This window comes from Rhipicephalus sanguineus, chromosome 6 (genome assembly GCF_013339695.2).
Source record: "Rhipicephalus sanguineus isolate Rsan-2018 chromosome 6, BIME_Rsan_1.4, whole genome shotgun sequence".
NCBI classification, from domain to species: Eukaryota; Metazoa; Arthropoda; class Arachnida; order Ixodida; family Ixodidae; genus Rhipicephalus; species Rhipicephalus sanguineus.
Genome location: NC_051181.1, coordinates 149,012,209 through 149,032,821, shown reverse-complemented (window position 1 = coordinate 149,032,821; position 20,613 = coordinate 149,012,209). Strand labels below are relative to the sequence as shown.

The 20,613-nt window shown below is 47.2% G+C and overlaps 1 protein-coding gene across 1 annotated transcript in view; it reads right to left on the bottom strand.

Annotated features, from left to right (window-relative positions):
• Window positions 1-20,613, bottom strand: part of LOC119396740 (uncharacterized) — a 197,357-nt gene that overhangs the window by 10,206 nt on the left and 166,538 nt on the right. Inside the window, exons 7-10 of the mRNA XM_037664049.2 lie at window positions 12,394-12,504; window positions 11,574-11,761; window positions 6,580-6,740; window positions 2,656-2,698 (exon numbers count right to left, since the gene is read on the bottom strand). Of these exons, the coding sequence (XP_037519977.2) occupies window positions 2,656-2,698; window positions 6,580-6,740; window positions 11,574-11,761; window positions 12,394-12,504 (503 nt within the window). The remainder of the gene's footprint in view (window positions 1-2,655; window positions 2,699-6,579; window positions 6,741-11,573; window positions 11,762-12,393; window positions 12,505-20,613) is intronic.

Here is a 20,613-nt window from a genome sequence, read left to right as displayed (position 1 = left end):
TCACCAGGCATTCCTTTTCGGTGACGGTGTAATTGGTCTCGGATTTAGTAAGCGTACGACTTGCATATGCCACGACATATTCAGGGAACCCTGGTTTGCGCTGCGCAAGGACAGCGCCAAGGCCAACACCGCTAGCGTCTGTGTGTACCTCTGTAGGAGCCGTAGGGTCGTAGTGGCGTAGTATGGGAGGCGACGTCAACAAACGGCGGAGCTTTTCGAAAGCGTCGTCGCACTCGGACGACCATGAATGCAGGGGCCCGTTACTTCCGAGGAGCTTCGTCAGAGGCGATATGATAGTCGCGAAATTTCGAATGAAGCGCCGAAAGTAGGAACACAGTCCTACGCAACTGCGCAGTTCTTTGACGGACGTAGGTTTCGGGAACTCGGTCACGGCGCGAAGTTTGGCTGGATCGGGGAGAATTCCGTCCTTGGACACGACGTAGCCGAGGATTGTCAGCTGCTGTGCTGCAAATCGGCACTTCTTTAGATTCATTTGTAGACCGGCGTCGCTCAAACGCGTCAAAACATGCCGTAGGCGTTGAAGATGGGTGGAAAAGTCCGGAGCAAAAACGACGACGTCGTCGAGGTAGCACAAGCACGTGTGCCATTTCAGGTTGCGCAGAGCGGTATCCATCATGCGCTCAAAGGTGGCGGGCGCATTACACAGCCCAAACGGCATGACGTTGAATTCGTACAGGCCGTCGGGCGTGACAAAGGCAGTCTTCGGTCGAGCGTCGTCAGCCATAGGTACTTGCCAGTACCCTGGTACTCGAGCGCTCGAGAGGGCGACCCATTACAGACTTCCAACGCTTCGCTACAATAATAATAATATCTGGAGTTTAACGTCCCAAAACCACGATATGATTATGAGAGACGCCGTAGTGGAGGGCTCCGGAAATTTCGACCACCTGGGGTTCTTTAACGTGCACCTAAATCTAAGTACACGGGCCTCAGGCATTTTCGCCTTGCTATACGCCGCTGTGCCATCACGTGATTGCTGAGAGAGTCTGAGGGGGAGAGACCACAGCTGGCACCGTTCCAGGGCACGGGCGGAAGATGGACGCCGCGAGTGTGAGACATTAAAGGCTTTCGCCTTAATATCCAGGATCAGATGGGATTTGAACCCGGGTCCTCTGCGTGGCAGTGGAGTATTTTTCCACGGAGCCGGGCCAGACCCTTTGTAAAAAGACCCTATACAGGCGTCATGTCGGGCAAGGAATCACGCTATATGTCATATAGCGTGGTAGAAGAGTAAAATAAAAACCAGGCGTCCCACAACGTGAACTGCTCAACGAGTGTGTGGTTTAAAGCTTCCCGCCCACTACAAAGGGCTCAGCCATAACTCTTCCTCTTCATCAGTCACGGCATCAAACAAAGTGCACATAATGCTTCACAGATGTGTACCGGGTAACTCGCTTTTCCGCAGAATGACGAATAATAGTATAGTGGGTGCTTCGTTACTTCACAAAAACATGATGATTTATGGCGGAGTGGATACCCTGCAAGTGTACTTGTAGTAGTTGCCTCAACAGAATTTACAACAAGCTCTAGAAAGACCGCTGTTACAGCTTTCACTGTGACTGTGCTGCGCGTTCTGCGCAGGCCTGGCGTCTACAACAAAAAATCGCACGGCCTCTTATGAATTTGCCTCAGGCGACTCGAAGGCGAAAGCTATCTTTTCATCTCAGCCAATTATATTGATTACCCCCCCCCCCCCCCACGCACCATCTTCCCGAAAGCTTTCTACACCCAATGTGGTTTTGCACTGCCTCTGGGATTGAAGGAATTGGATGTTTTCTGCACCTTTGACCAAGCGACGATGTGTGATGACGTCATCATATGACATCGCGTTATGTGTCGTCATGGCAAGTTCATAGGGTGACGTCATCACATGATTTTCTGCGTCACTCGTGTTGACACCTACGCCGCCGACGCCGAAGATCTCTTTTCGCGTGAGATGAGGCATCTAAGGCTTTCGATTTAATCAAATTGGGACTTGTAAAGTCTTCGACAACGCGTTGCTCCGCGTGCCCCTGACGTACGGTTAATGGACGAACAGAAGAGCCTAGCATTACGGTTATCTGACATCAACATGCCAAAACGGGCCAAGCAAGAATGCCCGATGCTTAATCATGACACCGCGCATACTCAATGCAAACGAAATGCATAAGACTAAAGTTTGGGTGGCGTTAGGACTAAGATTGATGAAGCCTTCCTTAGCGAAGCCGAGTCATTTTAACGAGACTTTTCTTTCTATTCGGGAATGCTTAGCCGTTTTTGTACGAGCGGACGTCCTACCAGCGTCTTAATTTTGGTAAAAGCTTCGCAAGACGTCGTTCCTTTGATGGATCAGATAACAGTGTAGCCGCTCGGTAATGTAGACCTCGAACGTGGATTGTCTTCCTTCGCTATTAGTATATTGCGTACACGAAGATTACCTAGAGGCTACGAATCTTTGTTACTTGTCCGAACTAAAGTACACCAAGGCGTTAAGATAATTGATGGAGCCAAGGTAGACGAGTTCCATTCGCGGAGTTGGCGCTGATGTAATGAACACTGTCGCGACTGAGAGGCTTTCTAGACAAGCAAGATAAGATGGACGATTGGTCATTTATTTAACCTGACAGGATCTCAGAATTAATGTTTTTGACTCACCCTTGATGCAATGCAGGCGACTTGGTTCAAGGCACTGATCCATCTGCAGAAAAAGAGAGCATTGCGTAAGAAAAAAATATTGGCGTGTGCAATATAATCGATCAAACAAGAGCTATAGAAAATAAAATATAAAAAGCCAGGAAGGCCGTGAGATACTCGGCGCTAGTTTGACTAAGACGGCGATGGCAAATTCGTTGGTGCCGTACAGTTATCACGAGAAACGCACGTGTGAAAAGCACGATATATAGGGTAACTTGCTAAGAACTGTTTTAGGGGCGAAGCTCCTTATAGCGGCACCCGTTCGTCCCTCGTAGCGTAGTATGTAACCAGTCTTACGCTTTGACCTGCAAGGTGGTGCGCCGGTGGGAGATTTTTCCTGTGCGTTGTTGAACAATAAAAAATTCGCAGCGTTAGCTAAAAGCCGACTTCTGTCTCTTATTCCCATTAGCAGCCATTCTTTACCTCCAAGGTAGTGCCTGGTGAGATTTCTCCTGTGCGTGATTAAACAATAAAAATTTTGTTCAAAACGCCGTTGATTGATGAAATAAACCAACAAAAGACGCCAGATGTTTTGTAAAAGCAAAACGAAAGAACGCCAGATGTTTCTAAAGCAAAACGAAAAGACGCCAGCTGCTTAACGAAAGACGCCAGATGTTTTCTAAGCAATGGTTTTCTAAACAATGAAAATTCACAGCGTACATGTAAAATTAAAGTGCGCTGCAAGTCGTCATAACTCATCGAACCTTTAGTATAAACGCGCCCGATCTCACGTCGGTGATGATGTACTGGGCAGAATTCATGGAAGATTCACGGTTTACCGATGAACCTCCGCAGCTTCGCCCACTCATCATCATTCACTCCGTGGATATGCTGTGATTTTTTTTTTCTCGTATAGATGTGGCTACGAACATTTTCTAGCAACCAAGGTTGATGGACAGGTAACCAAGGGCGAGAGAAAAAAAAGCACATCACGATTTCAAGTAAAATGACATTGATGGGACATTAAAGAGATAAACGATTTATCTCGTATTAGTAAATTACTCTTCCACGGTGTCAAAAACACCACACTTGCTGTGAGAAGACACTTGGTAAACTAGGAAACAAGCAAGAAGAAAGTGCGGGTGGCGACGCCACTTTGAAGTTCGCGCACCAGTCGCCGTGACTTCATAGATTTCCGTGACGTCATAGAACTACGTAGACGTCTGCTAGTGCCTACGTAGTTCCTAATGGGTCAAAATGAAGTACATTGTCTTCAGAGAGAGCCAGAGACTTAACATACCAAGTCTCAGGAAATTTCGTTCAGTCAATGGGGCCAAGAAACGAAAAAAGAAAACAAACATTGAAATTCGTAACATCACCATCGGAGATTTCGGCGGGAAACGTAGAAGTGAAACTTCAAACATCGATTTTCTCATCTATTAATAAACCTATGGCGGTGAAATGAACAACGATATAATTTTCAGACTACAACTGATCAGTCTAATTCATTGGTTCACTTTAATGTCCCTTCAAGAAAAAAAAGAACGTGGATCGGGCTGCGTGACCTGAATTTTACGAAACTTGCTAAAAATTCGAAATATCCAGCTAGTGCGCCGTGGCAAGTAGATCAGGGTATTCTATTCCTAATGTTTGCTTTCAGACTAAAGCAACTTGTGAGATAAAGTAAGCAAAAGCACCGCACTTTAACAAAACAATGAAGAAAACAGGAGACACTAACTCGAGTGTCAATGTTCTGGGTTCTGCTGAAGTGCGCATAGCAAAGTAAAGGTCCTCTGAAGTCTCTTGAAGCCCCAAAACGATATATAGATGAAACGGAAATCAAGATAGAAAAGCCTGGCCTGTATAAAGGTCTCACAACGCTACACGTAAAAGCAACAATAATAACACCAACAAGCAAGGCAAAACAAAACAAGTGTAGGGAGGGCTGTTTCAGGAGGTTGTAACTACGTTGGGAGGCGTAACGAAGGGGAAATGCAGTTTTTCTAGGGAGAAATGAGGTTGTGGCTTAAAATGCAAACCTGAAAAAGAAAAAAAAGAAAAAAACGAAGTAAAGGAAAACGACACGAGCAGGTTCTCGGTTCCTTATTGGCTTACTTCTCCCTCTGCAAGAAAAAAAAAAAAATGAGGACTGGCCCCAAAGGAGGAAGTAGAAAGAAAGAGGGGAAGGGGGGGAGGGAGAACAGTATGAACAGAGAGACCAGCGAAAATGGTGGAGATAGCAAACACAAGCGATTGGAAGTCCTTTTCGAGGTGCCCATTCTTCTTATGTTTTTTTTTTGTTTCTTTTGCGGCGTACACCAAGACCGGAAATGGACAGACAGAGATGAACAGGCTCTGGCAACAGAGGGGAAGAGGGAAGGAAATAGAAGGACGCGAGAAGCATCTCAAAAAGGGGAGAGATGAACGCATTTGTTTTAGGCGACGGTTCGTTGTTTGAGTACCAAGACAGGAAACCGGAGGGGAAACCAGACAGGAACTCGAGGCTAGAGTGGGGATAGCGAAGGAAAATGGGAACTCGGACTGTTTCCGAGTCGCGGAAATCCGTGCAGTGTGGCGAAAGGCTCCGATAGTCGCGTCAGACCAGACAGGTCATGAGACGGTAATGGCTAATTAGCTGGGCACCTCGAAATGTTTGCGTTTGCTAAGCTGATTTAAATTAGCTGCGAGGAGTAGCAGTTCTACCACTTTACATCGGTAAGCTATAGTTTGAATATTTTATGCTTCTTCACCTGATGAAGAAAATAATTAAGAAGGTTACCAGCTCATGAAATAAAGACCCTACTATTACCTACCTTTCCTCTTTTCGTCCTTTATTCATTTATTGTTTTTTTTTAATTTCGCCCTTACCTCTTGCGTCTTACAAATTTCGATGCAAATTATCGCATTTAAGCCGTGTTGGCTCTGGAAGAGTTTTCAAACGTGATAATAGTCTTCTAGGTACTTCGAGTGCACCGAAGTTCTTTAACCAGTAAAGACTAGACCTATGTAAACAGTGCCAGAATCTAAGTGTGTTCTGGCGAGCAAGTGCAAGAAACGTTGAGGCGTTGACGCCACCTTTTCAAGCATTCCGAACATTTTCTTGCATTCCGAACATGCTTTTCACCGTAAAAGTGGGCATTGTTACTTTCCACAACGGTACTTAAATACTAGCGCGGATTAATAAATTCGTGGCAATTAAGTATGACTTTCCTTATCTGTATGACCTCATCATCATTATCAACAGTACATGGGACTTTCTTCTTTGTCGCCTAGTAGGGCTCACCATCGAATGCTACATCACCGGCATTCATTGTTACATTATTTTGTATTCTTTTAAAGGCACGCTAAAGAGAAAAACGATTTTTCTCGTATTAGTAAATTACTCTTTCACGACACCAAAAACACCGCGCTTGCTGCGAGAAGACTTCGTAAGCGAGAAAACATGCAAAAAGAAAATGTTGGTGGCGACGCTACCACAAAGCTTCCGCACCCGTCGCCGTGACGTCATAAATTTTCACGGCGTCTACTGGGGCTTACGTAGTTCCTAATCAGTAAAAATAAAGTACATTGTCTTCTGAGGGAGCCAGAGACTCAAAGTACCAATGTGGCCAAAATACGAAAGAACACTCAAATGCTGTGACGTCACCATCGGAGATTTCGGCGGGAAGTTAAAAAAAATAAAATTTCCGACGTCGATTTTCTCATCTATTTATAAACCTATGGTGGCGAAATGAACAACGCTAGAATGTTCAGAGTTTATCAGTCTAAAACTAATTGTTTCACTGTAGTGTCCCTCTAATACAGGGGTAGCGGAAAGGTTGCCCATGCATTTTGGGTGAGTGAGCCGAACTTTTCTGGTGACGCTACCTGTAGCTTCCGCTGCACTGCACGGAATTCGTAAGAGCGTGCATAGTAACACGTGGAGAAATGAGAAGAAAAGCGTGCCTTCCGGCAGCCTCTTCGTCGTCGGCCGCGAAGTAGATGGCGTTGGAGTTGGATGTGGTCCCCGGCGATTTGACGACCTTGAACGCGTGCTCGGCCCCGGCCTCGACGACGCGGCTCACCGACACCGCCTCCAGCATCACGGCGCCCACCATGTCGTAGGCCTGCGTGGGCGCGTGCACTTGTTGGTAACAGGACGCACTCGCTGCGGTTCACTGAGGCGAGAGGAATGCGCTATCAGGGTATCAAGGCAGCGTGCATGAAGAGAGATGCGCGGGAAAAGTAAATGAGAGAGAGAGAGAGAGAGAAAGAGAACTTTTAATGACATTCCCGGAGACGTTAGCCTGGTTTACAGCCTGGCTTGCTACTCGAGGTGTCGGGTGATGATTATGATATATACAATGATCACATAAACACCGAAATAATACGCACTGTCACAAACACACATATATACACAAGCAGCCACCCCCCCCCCCTCCCCGGAATTTTGGTGAAGTAGGTGTTTTTACTAAAAATAAAAAATGAAAATAGGTGTTTTTCTCAAATAGTCATGGTTTTCAGCAAGTGGGCTTCCCCCGAAAGAACTTCCTGGCTACGGGCCTGTACACAAGAGCCATTCATTCAACGGCTGAGGCTCGACGTTGCCTATACGAAGTACTTTAAGCACAAGATCGAGCAGTCGGAGTCTCCTACGTGCACCACATGTAATACTCGAGAGGATTTAAAATAAGTCTTGTGTGACTGTTCGCGTTACGACGAACGACAGAATGTGAAGGCAGCACTTCACTTGCAACGCGGCTAGAGCTTGGAGCTGCGGCACCTTCTAGGCCCGTGGCAAATCAGCGTTCGTGAGACGCACTGCACAAAAGCGCTGTTGGTGTTTCTAAGTAAATAAGAACGTATCTTTCGAAAGAATTAGGCGACATACTCACGTGAAAGATGCATTCGTGAAGCTCATGTGCGCAAACATTTGTTGCAAATGGCTTGCTCATTAAAAAGACGCAGTAAGCAAGTAGGATTCGCCGCATTAGCTGGGTGGGTACGGCCATTGGCGTAGCCAGGGGGAAGGGGGTTGTTGGTTCAGCCCCCCCCCCCCCGGAAATTTTCAATTTTGTATGTGTAAATTGCCCGCAAACATACAAACGTACGCACGAACATACGTAAAGTCTGGCGGAACCTCCCCCGACAAAATATTTCTGGCTACGCCCCTGGCTACGGCGCTCTGATTCTGAGCACGAGGTCAAGTGTTCGAATCCTGGCCGCGGGCAAGATATGATGGGACTGGTATGTCAAAACACTCTTGGGCTTAGATCTATAGATGAACACTGCGGGATCACGGATTCCTTAAAAGGTGCTTTAACGCCTGTATATCCAAGCAAAGAAGACTTCGAGTTCCTTTAGGATGTGCTCCTTGCTGTAGCTGCAACGCCTGCAAAGCTCATTTAAGCTTAGATCTCAGGATTCGGAACACCTTCGGAAACAAGCACTTGCGTTTCCCTCTCTGCGAACTCTTAAAGCAAGACTTCAACGGTGAGGCGCGCATTTAAAGTGTGAGAACGTACGCATGCATAGTTGTCACACTGACCCTGACCAAGGAACAGCGCAGCCTGCTTAATTATATGGGAGCTTGTGGTCACGTGGTCGTGTAAGCCATTTACTTCTATAGGGCGTGCACGCTGGCCCGAGAGCAGCAGTGACGTTTGGAGATGGTTTATTCTCTCGTTCCAGGTGTTTCACAACTGTACGCACTCTAAACACGATAAAGAATGCGCAGAAGAGAAAAGTTAGTCTGTACGAATCGGTCAGCATCCAGCTATTCTTAAAGTGGTACTGACCCCAGTTTTCGAATCTGACTTTACTCCGCCATATAAGTTTCATGTGTACAGAGACGGCTCTGAGCAAACGCAAAGCTTAGGAAATTCCGATAAGATATTTTGTTTTGACATCAAGGACAATTCCCTAGTAGCACGCATTGTTGCCACAACGTTGAGCAACTTTCTCAGTGTGGCGGCAACGTTGTGTCAAGATTTAGTGCTACTAGTGTGGAGCAACTCCTGACATCGACACTAGCTTGACGTCAAACCACAGCGTCAATTATGGTGACTTCACGCGTCAATTATGGTGACTTCACGCTCGTTGTGATGACGTCAGGTACAGAAACACGCAATATAGCCACTGGTGCGTCACCAACAGAGCCACGGAGCAGAGCGGCTGTCGAAACGTCACGAGATCATGTGCGATCGCGTGACGAGAAGCGCATACCGTATCGTGACGTCATGGTACAGCAGGAACCAAAACTAGGTTTTAAAAAACATGATGTAAATATTTTTTTAAGGCGCACTCACGCTTACCAGGACATTTTCTATGCTCTCAAGGGCTTGACCTTTTATTTGACACAAGAAAACCACATCTGAAAACTTTATTGTCAGTGCCCCTTTAAAATGTAACAGCGCGTTAGATGGTTGCTTCTTCGTAATTTCGCGCTCCGCAGTAATCGATTCACTCAAGCTATAGAGTGCTGAATCGGGCCTCGTATTTATTATGGATCATTAGCGTAACGGCTAAATGAGCTCGTTAGTTGCACTAGGGAAGTCAGGTATTGAGCAGGTTGTCCCTGCGGCGACAAAGGCGTTGTGGTAGGAAAGCCGAAAAGAAAGAAAAAAGTAAACAAGATCGATAGACACAGCACAAGAACAGCTCTCGATAGGCTGGACACATGCGCGTAAGCGCAAACGTATACGGAACATTTGCAGTGTCATCTATCAGCCGGCTGGTTGTAATGCGTCGGGAGCAGGAATTTACTACGTAACGAGTTCTTGAGCACTGACCCGTTTTACTAGCAACATAAGTGCGCTGTTTTGTCCTCACTTGCCGCGTTGCGTTGAGTACAGATTCGCTCGAATCGCCGAGGTGGGACCCGCCACGGTGGTCTAGTGCTTATGGTGCCCGACCGCTGACCCAAAGGTCGCGGGATCGAATCCCGGACGCGGCGGCCGCATTTTCGATGGAGGCGAAAATGCTTGAGGCCCGTGTACTTTGATTTAGGTGCACGTTAAAGAACCCCGGGTGGTCGAAATTTCCGGAGCCCTCCACTACGGCGTCCCTCATAATCATATTGTGGTTTTTGGACGTTAAACCCCAGCAATTATTATCACCGAGGTGGACGCCACTACATCGCTACGGCATCGTCTTGGTGACCACGAAGTTGTGGGTTCGATTCTCGACAGCGGCGGCAGCGTGTTGATGGGGGCGAAAACCAGAAACGCGCACGTGTTTAGATTTACGTGCGCGTTAAATAAACTGAGGTCGTCAAAATTTACCCGGTGTCCCCAGCCTTAGGCATGCCTCAAGATCAGATCGTTGCTGTAGAACGTACACTTAAAAAAAAACGCCAGGCCTGCGCTGAAACCGCAGCACAGTCACAGCGAAAGCTGGAAGAGCGGCGTTTCTAGAGCTCGTTTTAAGCTCTCTTGGGGCGACAATACAAGTACACTAGAAAGGTACCCACTACGCCATAAATCACAATTTTTCTGAAGTTGGGAAGCACCTACTAAGCCATTATTCGTCATTCTGCGGAGAAGCGAGGCACCAGCTACACGTCTGTAAGACATTATGTGCAGTTTGTTGACGCGACGATTGATGACGATGAAGAATTATGGCTCAGCCCTTTGTAATGGGTTGGAAGCTTCAAACGGCCCACCAGTTATGTAATTTGCATTGGGTGACGCCCGGTCGCTATTTCCTTCTCCCGTCATGCTGTATACCATACGTTGACGTGGGAGAGAGACGGGGGGGGGGGGGGCGAAGAACTTCACTGAGACCCCGAGGAAATGGATCATTCGCTTATGGGCTTCCTTGGCAACCAATACAAGTTCACTTGCGAGGAACCCACTACGCTATAAATCATTGTAATTTTACTGAGACCCCGAGGAAGTGGATCATGCGCTTATGGGCTTCCTTGGCAACCAATACAAGTGCACTTGCGAGGAACCCACTACGCTGTAAATCATTGTAATTTTTGAGAAGTAGGGAAGCAGGCACTGTGCCATTTTTCGTCATTTTACGGAGAGCAATGGTACCTGCTAAACGCATGTAAGGCATTATGCGCACTTTGTTGATGCTGTGCCTGATGACGATGAAGAATTATCGCAGGGCCCTTTCTAATGGGTTGGAAGCATTCAACAACGTACTCGTCGCACAATTCGCATTGTGTGACGCTTGGTTACAGAATTCGCGTTGTGCGACCCTTGGTGCTTATTTTACTATTCTACCACGCTATATTGCATATGCTAATGCGGTTCCTTCCCGACATGAAGCCTGTATAGGACCTTTTTGCAAAGCAGTTTCAAGCACCGGCATGGCTCAGAGGTTGAATACTGGGCTCCCACGCAGAGGGCCCAGGTTCGAACCTCGTTCCATCCTGGAAATTTTTTCTTATTTCCTTTTTTTGTTATTTCGAGCGATACTGGTTACGGACACCGGCGGCGGCGGCGGCGGCGGCGGACAACTACGGCGCCAAAAACGGCCGGTGAAATGATCTCATAACAGCTTTCGCTGTAAAAAAGAGTATGTGTTACTCTTTTCGGCAAGTCCTGACAAGTTGCCACGTATATGACTCGCTTTAAAGACAAGTTTACTCTCTTTTGCGTCCCACGACTTTCCGGAGAAAGGCAAGTTTGTCGCTATCCTCTAGCAACATTTCTATAAAGTGTTTCGCCCACGATCGTTAATTATGCTGTTTAATGTGTGTCTATAACGTGCATTGTTGCCATGTATAATCACTAATTTGTGCATATGTGCGTAATCTGTGTAACGTGGGCCAGCTATTGTGATCATTTTACTGTGTATTTTGTCGCCACCACCACCTCTGCCCGATGTAAATAAGGGGGCGAGGACCTAGTCATTTTTTTCACCCCCTCCATCAACATTGTACTGTATTGACGGAAATAAAGTATTGATTATTAATATTATTAGGAGAGAGGGTAGGTTATACTCACTCGCTCGTTCTTGTACCAGTAGAGGCGGTTGTCGGGCTTGAGCACGAACCAGCGCCGGCACCAGCGCTTGCTGCGGCCCCCGCTGCTGAGCCGCTGCAGGTAGCCCCACATGATGGGCGGGTGCTCCTTGACCTTGGGCGTGAGCACGTGGCACGTGCGCGCTAGCTCCATCACCAGCACCTCGGTGCCTGCGTCGCAGCACACGCCGCTTATAGCTTTTCCCGCACAACCCACAACCTCGTAGGCGACTACTGACTTGGCCGCCCGGCCGTAGATGCGCTGCAGCATGCTAGTTCAAAATCATCAAGACTAACATGACTTCTATCTTTCTCTCTCTCAAGTTATTTCCCCTTTCTCCTCGTCACGTTCAGGGTGTCACATGACCTCCTGCCTTTCTTTCATTGTTTCGCTCTATGTCTATCTTCTCGCCTCATATACTGAGTGGTAAGTGACGCCGGGAAAATGCCTTTAAGTTAAAATAATGCAGAAGTTAGAGAGACTGTGCCGTGCACTTTCCGGCTAAATAAACAAGGTTTTGCTGTAATGGCTCATAAGTCAACGTTTTACGATTGGCAACATAAGTGCAAGGTTCTGACGTAGTAAAGTAACAATATAAATGCTTGATAAATATTAAATTGGAATATAACTGTTCGAAGTGCGCTTCACTCGTGTCTATTCATATCTGAATTTCTTTTTGTTCGTATATTTCTACCCAGAGACAGGAGTGGTTATTTTTCTTTTAAGGGGTACGGTGGGGTCCTTTTAATTTCTTTTTTCTTAAGCGAGGGAGAGTTGTGGTGGTGGGCAGATAGGCACTTACCTGCGTGAGCTATCCGAACTACTTCGGAATGATTCGCCTCCAGCACGCTGATGCCGTTTATGCTGATGATGATGTCACCCACCTCCAAGCCGCATGACTGCGCAGGCGTCCCTGGAAAGTGAAGATGGAGATGTAAGGATCGTCAAATACGAAACTATACAAGACTAGTTAGTTAAACCAGACTTCATTAGTGTTCGCATTGATTTTTTTTATTCCAGGTAGTATTTTTTCTTTCTGACGGGCGTACCATCACTTCTAATTAATGCTCTTACGCACACGTTAATAATGTGACGTCTTCTGACAGTTCTTACTTGGCCACTTTCCTATGCTTCACGAAGTATGCGTGCTAGCTTATGGCACGTGCGATTAATAACGATGAACTATAACTAGCTGCGGCAAATAAAAAAAATAATAACGAGTAGCGAAGCTCCTTATAATTACTTCATCAGCTAAACGTGTCCTCACAGAGTTTGGAAGTGTCCATTCAGGGATAGAAGGCTGCTGATGCGTAAAGAAAATATTATGAGCAGCGCCCAGCGAATAAACCCACGAGGAGGGGTGATAATCAGTACATACAGATGCGAAAAATGAATTGCGTTAGGTGCCCTCAATATTGCAAACCTGGTGCAATCCAGCAACTTATTTAAAACCTTTAATGCTGAATACACGAATAGATGTCGCTCGTAAAATTCAGAATGCAACAGTGGAGACCTTATTTTTATATAGAGTTTTAGACACAATATTTAGATATGGAAATTGCAAATTATGCTGCACAGCTAGCAACTGATATTCTTTTTCCCGGACACTTTTGAGAGAGATTTAGCGCAGCACACACACTCACAAAGCCGAGGACACAGGACACGCCCTAACACAGGTTAGCGCTTGCCCTGTGTATCCCAGCTTTGTGAGCGTTTGTTCTGCGCTAAATATTTCCCAAAAGTTGTGCACCATCTTGCCCCGAACCAACTTTTGTTGAACTATTTTTCTGCTAAAATACAGGAAATAGGAGGAAAGGCATTCCGAAGCGCAGCTTTTCCGAGAACTGTGTTTATAACAGTACGTCATTAACCAACAGCACCTTTCTAAGTGAACGTCATTAACTGAAGCATTAACAGTTCTATCGCTGAGAGCGCTTAGCGTAAGCGGGTTCACGAGTGATCCGCACGTAACCATTCTCGCGATAATGACCGCATTTTTTTTTCTGCAAGGAGCAGATGTCATCTCTCCAGGGTGCCCTCCCGCTGTTCGTGGGAAGGTTTCACCGTAATGGCCTACTTTAGAATCCTGCTTTTTCTGGAGTAGCAAAACTTCGCTCGCGATGTTCCTGGAACTGACAGTGATTGACGTAGCGTCGCCCTTTACAAGAACCGACACAGCAAGACACAGGTGAAAAATATGCAAGGAACGAGACACAACGTGTTTCTGAAGCCTCTTAAGGGCACAATGTTCGGAACGTATAATATTTTATTTTATTATTCAAAGGCCTGTCTTTGGTGCGGGTACGTATAAAAGCCAACTGTCGCTAACTTGATGCAAAAAATACGTATATATTTTTTTTTACTGCCAGTGAAAACGCCGAGTCGCTGTAACGTCATGCCGTTTTTAGGCGCCGAGCCGTCCAACCTGTAGGGAAGGCGAAAAAGCGCCTTTTTTCTTTTTCTATATTCGACCTTTCCCTCACTTTCACGTGTGTTCAGAAAATGAGGTACGGTTAAAAAAAACTGCATGCCGCTTTCCATGAGCCTGGCTTAACACAGTAGAAAAGGACAGTCAACGTAGTTAAATGGTACTGATGTACTTTATTAAAACAACACAAGCAAATTGTGTCAGACATTCACCCAATTCCCGCTTGCGTAGCAACTAGGACCAAGAATGAAGGCGGTGCAGTCAATGACGTCATCCACGTGCAGAGTAGTAACAGCTATTGCAACCATCCGAGTTCTTGAGATACAGTTAATCTTCTATGGAATCTCGCTTAAAGTTACTAGTGTGCAATAGCGAGATACTTGCGTCGTTAAAGAATGTCAAGCAGGACATATCTTACACAACGAACAGCCATGCGGCGTCTGGCGCTCTCGTCGGCATCGTTAACGTGTTCCGCTGATATAATATTTCTAGTTAGCTGACGCAACATACGGATTTTGCAATACGGCAGGAAGTTGGGGACACTGATTACGGTCATGCTCGCGGAGACGTGGTATATTATCCTTTCTATGATCAGCTGCCAGTCCACGCACTTAAGCAACAGAAAACCTTTTATTGCCAGCGCCAGCAACATTCACCCATCCCCTTTCTCCTGCTCATTTATTGCCAACGCTGTCGGAAGCTTACGCGACAATTAATGATCAGGCGTCCGTTCGAAAGTCAGCTCCAATCGGCACCGAGCGAAGGAAAGCGGCGTGGGAGCATGTATCGAACCAAGTTTCATCGTATAGGGCCGTCCACAACAGAAAAACGAAACGAAATAAAGGCATAGGCAACGTAATGGATCCATCTCTTCGCTTATAAGAGACGTCGTTGGCAGGCTCTGTGTGCAGCGATCGATGAGGCCAGCGGGAGGATAGGCAATGTGTGTAAGGGGGGGGGGGGATAGGGGTGAGATGGTGGGGTGTTCGTTTTGTTCGGCCGCTGAGCGGACCAAAATTGGCCCGGAGTATCTCTCACGGCGTCTCGTCCGGCGCGCTAGTTGTCCCCGGCGGCGGCAGACCGATCAGAAATCGATTTCTCCTTTTCCCCGGAATGTGTACAAGTTTTGATACGTTCCCGTTTAACCATTTGATCGACGAAAGCTACAGACTCGCGCTCTTTCGTTCCAAGTAATACGCGCCCGTTGAAACACGGATGCATCGGCGCATGCGCGCATCACAGAGTGTGCTAGGGCAAGTGCGAACACGAGCTCTGTGGGGTGATTATTTGCGCACGTAAGTGCTGTATGCATGCTATAAGAGCGCACACGAGCTCACACGCACACTATAAGTGCATAATGAACCACACACAATCTACGCTGGAGTACTCAAAGCAGTTTGCTGGGCTAGTTGGAACATTGAATTTTGATGCGTTTCCAGTGCTTAAGGAGGTACATGTAGACACGAAAAAAAAAAGGGTCAATAAGAACGCTGGTCATCAACTAAATATATTGCACAGAAGGAGCGGGTTTTTATACACAGCTAACATGCGCCGACAGACGCCGGGCACGCAATGTGGCACATGCATGACGCCACTCAACAGTTATTTTTTTGTCAAACTCAACAATATTTTTCAAAATTTATCTGCTGTGTACTACTACTGAGTGGCATTGAGCCTATCAAGATTTCGCGCTTGTCGGCTACACGCCATCATTTCCGCTTGCGCAGTTGGGAACACGCAAAACGAAGTGAAATCAGGTCACCGCACACGATAGCCATGTGAGGCAAGGAAAAACGGGTGGACGATAGCATGGCCAAACAGGGTAGGAGGGAATTCACAACTGATATGCCTCGTATATGGACCATTCGAAAGTATGTACAGCGATGGGCACTGTTAGGGTGAACACGCGAGCGCGTGGCCGGCGTAGAGTCCCTTTATCTAGGGACTTAGGCCGGCGGCACAAATATAGGGACCTTAGGCCGGCGGCACTGTCAGCACCGCGTAACGGTCATCGCTGGAAACATTGCGCATGCGCATCATGCGTCCTACGAAATATTCTTTCCACCGCGCGCACTCAAGCGTATCTACAACAAGCGTATCCATGACGTGGTGCACGAGGTGGAAAGAGTGTATCGCAAAGCAGATGCTGCGCATGTGCAATGTTTCCAACGATGGCTGTTACGCGGCGCTGACAGTGCCGTCGGCCACGCGCTCGCGTGTTCACCCTAACAGTGCTCATCGCTGTACGTTAACGACGTCATGAGAAACACACTTCTGGCGTCCCGAAGTGCGCCATAAAGACGAGAAACGCGATGAGAGATCGCCTTCGTTTTTTTTTTCAGAGGCTGTTAGGGGCCAAGAGAACAGACATTTGGGCTGTGCTCCCAATTAGGGTTGCAGAAGTTGCGCCTTTTCCTTTCCTCAACCTCTCCTCCCTTGGGATAGTTGGTTGGTTACGTTCATTAAAGCCATAGCACTGAAAAGGCAGGGACTGAGGAAGATGACAGGACGTGCGCTCGTCCTGTCCTCTTTCTCGGTCCCTGTCCTTTCAGCGCTTTGCATAGGCGTGCGCAGAGTTCCCCATTAGGGGGGGCAAAGATCCGCCGCAGCGCCCCCCACCCTACTAAGTCAATGAATGGGGCAGATTTTGCCCCCCCCCCCCCCACTTAGGTGGCTAGAAGGGTCAATGTACGGGGCAGATTTTGCGCCCCCCCTCTTAGGTGATTAGGGGGAGCGGCCGCCCCCCCCTGCCCCCTCCCCCTGTGCGCACGCCTATGGCGCTTTGGCTTCAATGAATGTTAGGGGCCCTTTAAGCACTGGAAATGCATCGAAACGCTAGATTACCTCTCTCCCCCCGCCCTTCACTTACGCAAAGTTCCGCTCTCTTTCTCCCTCTGTTGACCGCCACGGTGGTCTAAGTGGTTATGGTGCTCGACTGCTGACCCGAAGGTCGTGGGATCGAATCCCGGCCACGGCGGCCGCATTTTCGATGGAGGCGGGAATGCTTGACGCCCGTGTGCTTAGATTGAGGTGCGTGCTAAAGAACCCCAGGTGGTCGAAATTTCCGGAGCCCTCCACTACGGCGTCCCTCATAATCATATCGTGGTTTGGGGTCGATAAACCTCAACAATTATTATAATTATTATCTTCCTCTGTTCACCTTCTTTTCGATAACTACGCACTTGTTCTTGCTTTGCAGAGCCTAGAAATAATTGGGAATAAACGAAGCAATTCGCCAACGATTACGAATTGTATCGTGACAAAAGCAAATTTGCCCGGACGATTCTCTGCAGCGGCGCCTGCACAATGCGCGCAAATCTTGTGGTTGAAAGCAAACGGCACGCTGTCGTGACAAAGCGCCTCCTTCTCTTGTTTATTCATTTTCTTGCCACCCCGACCGCTTTTACTGTAAGCAAGTGACACGCACACACACAAAAAAAAAATTAAGAAAGGGACAGATGAAACACAAGAACAAAGATGTCCTTTTGCCATGCCTCGCACTCGGGAGACCAATCTCGGTCACACGTTTTTGTTTTCGTATTTCGCGAGCGTCGTTGTTAGTATGCGTAAACGACGCCTCGACGATGATGCGAATGAATAAGAAAGAAAGAAAGAAAGAAAGAAAGGAAGAAGGAAAGAAAGAAAGAAAGAAAGAAGGAAAAAGAAAGAAAGAAAGAAAGAAAGAAAGAAAGAAAGAAAGAAAGAAAGAAAGAAAGAAAGAAAGAAAGAAAGAAAGAAAGAAAGAAAGAAAGAAAGAAAGAAAGAAAGAAAGAAAGAAAGAAATGGTATCACTGCTGGATGCCAGGAAAGCCAGCAAGCCTGAAAAAACGCGCTACAAGGACGTCTGCGGCGCCGAAAGCGAAGCATAACGATTTCGTTGTGTCATCAGACCACTACTGCCGCCACAATAAGAAGAAGAGAGAGAGACGCACATAAAAAAAAACATAAAGAGGAAGTATATGAACGGGCGAGAAAGAAAGCAAATGGTGACGGGTACTTCGTGTCGTCCGTCTATTGTAGCGGTAGAAAATCTTTTGTCGTCAACAGTTTTTGTTCTCGAATAAATGTCTTTCGCCTTGAGTTGGTAGGAGAGGGAGGGTACAGAAAGCAGCGTGAGGGAGCTCATTCAAACCTTTCGCATCGTCTTGCTTTTTAATTTTCTCACCATGTAGCTCAAGAAGCTCGAACGGAGAAGAACCGATGTTTCTTTCTTTTCACTTAAGCTCGCCGTCTATATTTCTTACCTCTCTCGCTTTATAGTTTCAGTATCCATTTCTCGCTGAGTCCTCGCTTTTTTTTTTTAACTGCGAGCGCCGCATCGATAACGAAAATTATTAGCACCGCCATCACAACGGCCAGCGGAGCGCTAATGCCATTGAGTATCACTCGCTGCCCGCTGCCGACCGAAAAAGAAATCCGTTCGCCTTAACTACAAAAAGAAACTGAGTCTGTCGACATGGGTAGCGTCTGAAACGTAATAGTATGCAGGAGGAGAGTGTGAGGGGGGTTCAGAGTTGGAAATAAGGAAGACGCAGATTGCTCGTTCCCTGCAAGCGAGAGAGCGAGGGCCCAGTTTGCAGCGACGAATATTTATATACTACATTTTTGAGCAGACACGCTCCCAGCTGAAATACCGTGTTTTCCACTCTTTTTCCTTCCTTTTCTTCTTCGTCCTCCTCCTCCTCAGCACGCATGCGCGAAAGACGCACGATAGCGCCGCGAAGCCTTTTGGAAAACCGTCAAGAATTAAAAATGTGTAGTACATGTATGTGAAGACAGAACTGGCCAATTGATAAAGAAAAGAATTGGCGCGAGTCGAGCGGGCAAAATTCGATATCGCGAGACTCTCTGGACGTGATGAGCCAGAAAAAAAAAGAAAGAAAAACAGAACGACGCGTTGAAATATAAATGATCCAAACCGAACGTGGAATTGGTAACGGGCGCGCGATATACATTTGTTATCAGACGATGAAGCGGTGTGAAAGAAGGAGAATGAGAAGAAGAAAAAAGAAAAAAAAAGAAGGAAGAAGTGACTGACGAAAGAAGATAAGAAAGACACGTAATGCATAGCTCGAGCTCTCTCCGAGAGTTTTCTTTGTGAAAACACGTTAATGCTTGGACTCGCTTAGCGGGACACGAAAACAAACAACTATAATAAAAGAAAACGAATACTGTGGCGCTGTGGATTCATTATGCGCGGCATAATGAATCGGGGGCCCCCCGACCGTGGCCGCACTTACATCGAAAGCGCAGGAAAGTCAACAGCGAAACGAAAAGAAATGTTGACGAGAGAGGGAAGGAGCCTTTGGTGGTGGGGCGTGCGTTGGGCTGTCCTTATTAAATACCGAGCAAACACCGCGGCTGCTTAGAATTAGTTGACGTTGGCCGGGGGGGCATATAAGAGAAGGAATGTCGATATCGATGCGAGCGGAACTAGGAAAACACAAACAAACGGATTTGATTAGATCCAGTATGTTAATAGGCCGAAGCGCGGATTTGAATATCCGCCCGCGGGAAGTGATGAGTGTTAGGCGCGCCTGAAGTTGACCGACGCGTGCCGCGCCGAATTAGTATGGCCGTAGGAGTCGCATGACTCCGCGGGCGCATCGTTAACGAAAACCAAATAGCGCTGGCCTGACGCTTTGGTGTCTGCGCCTCCAGATAACGTGTATAGACGTTAAAATAATCAAACTCTGGGGTTTTACATGCCAAAAACACGATATATGATTATGTGCGCACGTCGTGGTGGAGGGCTGTAGATTAAAACTGACCATCTGGGGTTCTTTAACGTGCACCTAAACCTAAGCATACGGGCGTTCTTGCATTCCGCCCCCAGCGAAATGCGGCCGCCGAGGCCGGCTATCGAACCCGCGCCCTCGTGCTTAACATCGAGGATGCGCCGCTCAGTCAATGAGCCACTATGGCGGGAGCGCAAATACATCCCTCGAATACTTCTTTAATCAGGTCCCGGCAAAACTTCTAGATATAGCCGGCATTCCAGACGAAAAAGGTCTAATGTCCTGGTTATATCCAACACATTACGCAGCACACGATGGCGAGTGTGTGGGTGAGCTTTCCGTGACCTCATAAATGTCACTGCAAGACACTCATCTGCGAATGAGGGTACGCCGCTTTCCATTTCTTCCTTATTAATCCCTGCCCTCTCTTCCTTCAACCCTATCGGATCGGATTCGACCCAGTGGTTAACCCTCGGCTTTCATGCTTTCTCCCTAATTAATACGAGAAGTGAAATGAGGACGTGACCTTTCTCAACAAAAGGTTGTTTTGTTTCGAGCAGGGGACAAAACCACCGTTTGTTTTCGAGTTTCGGAATCGTGCCGATGCGTGGGCACCCGGTTGTTTGCCATCCATTCACGCATTGCCGCGTCCGCAAATTCCCTGCTCGATTTGCCGAGCACGCATAATCTTTCATCGGAGAAACGGTTGCGTCGACATGCCTGCAGATGCCGCAGAGGATGCCCGCGGCTTCGAAAACGCGCTGTTACTAGTGTTGCTCTTTGCGATTTCTCGCTCGACATTTCGTGCGGGCTCTTTTTTCTTTTTTGCTGTGACTCAATGCGGTGAAGCGCTAGA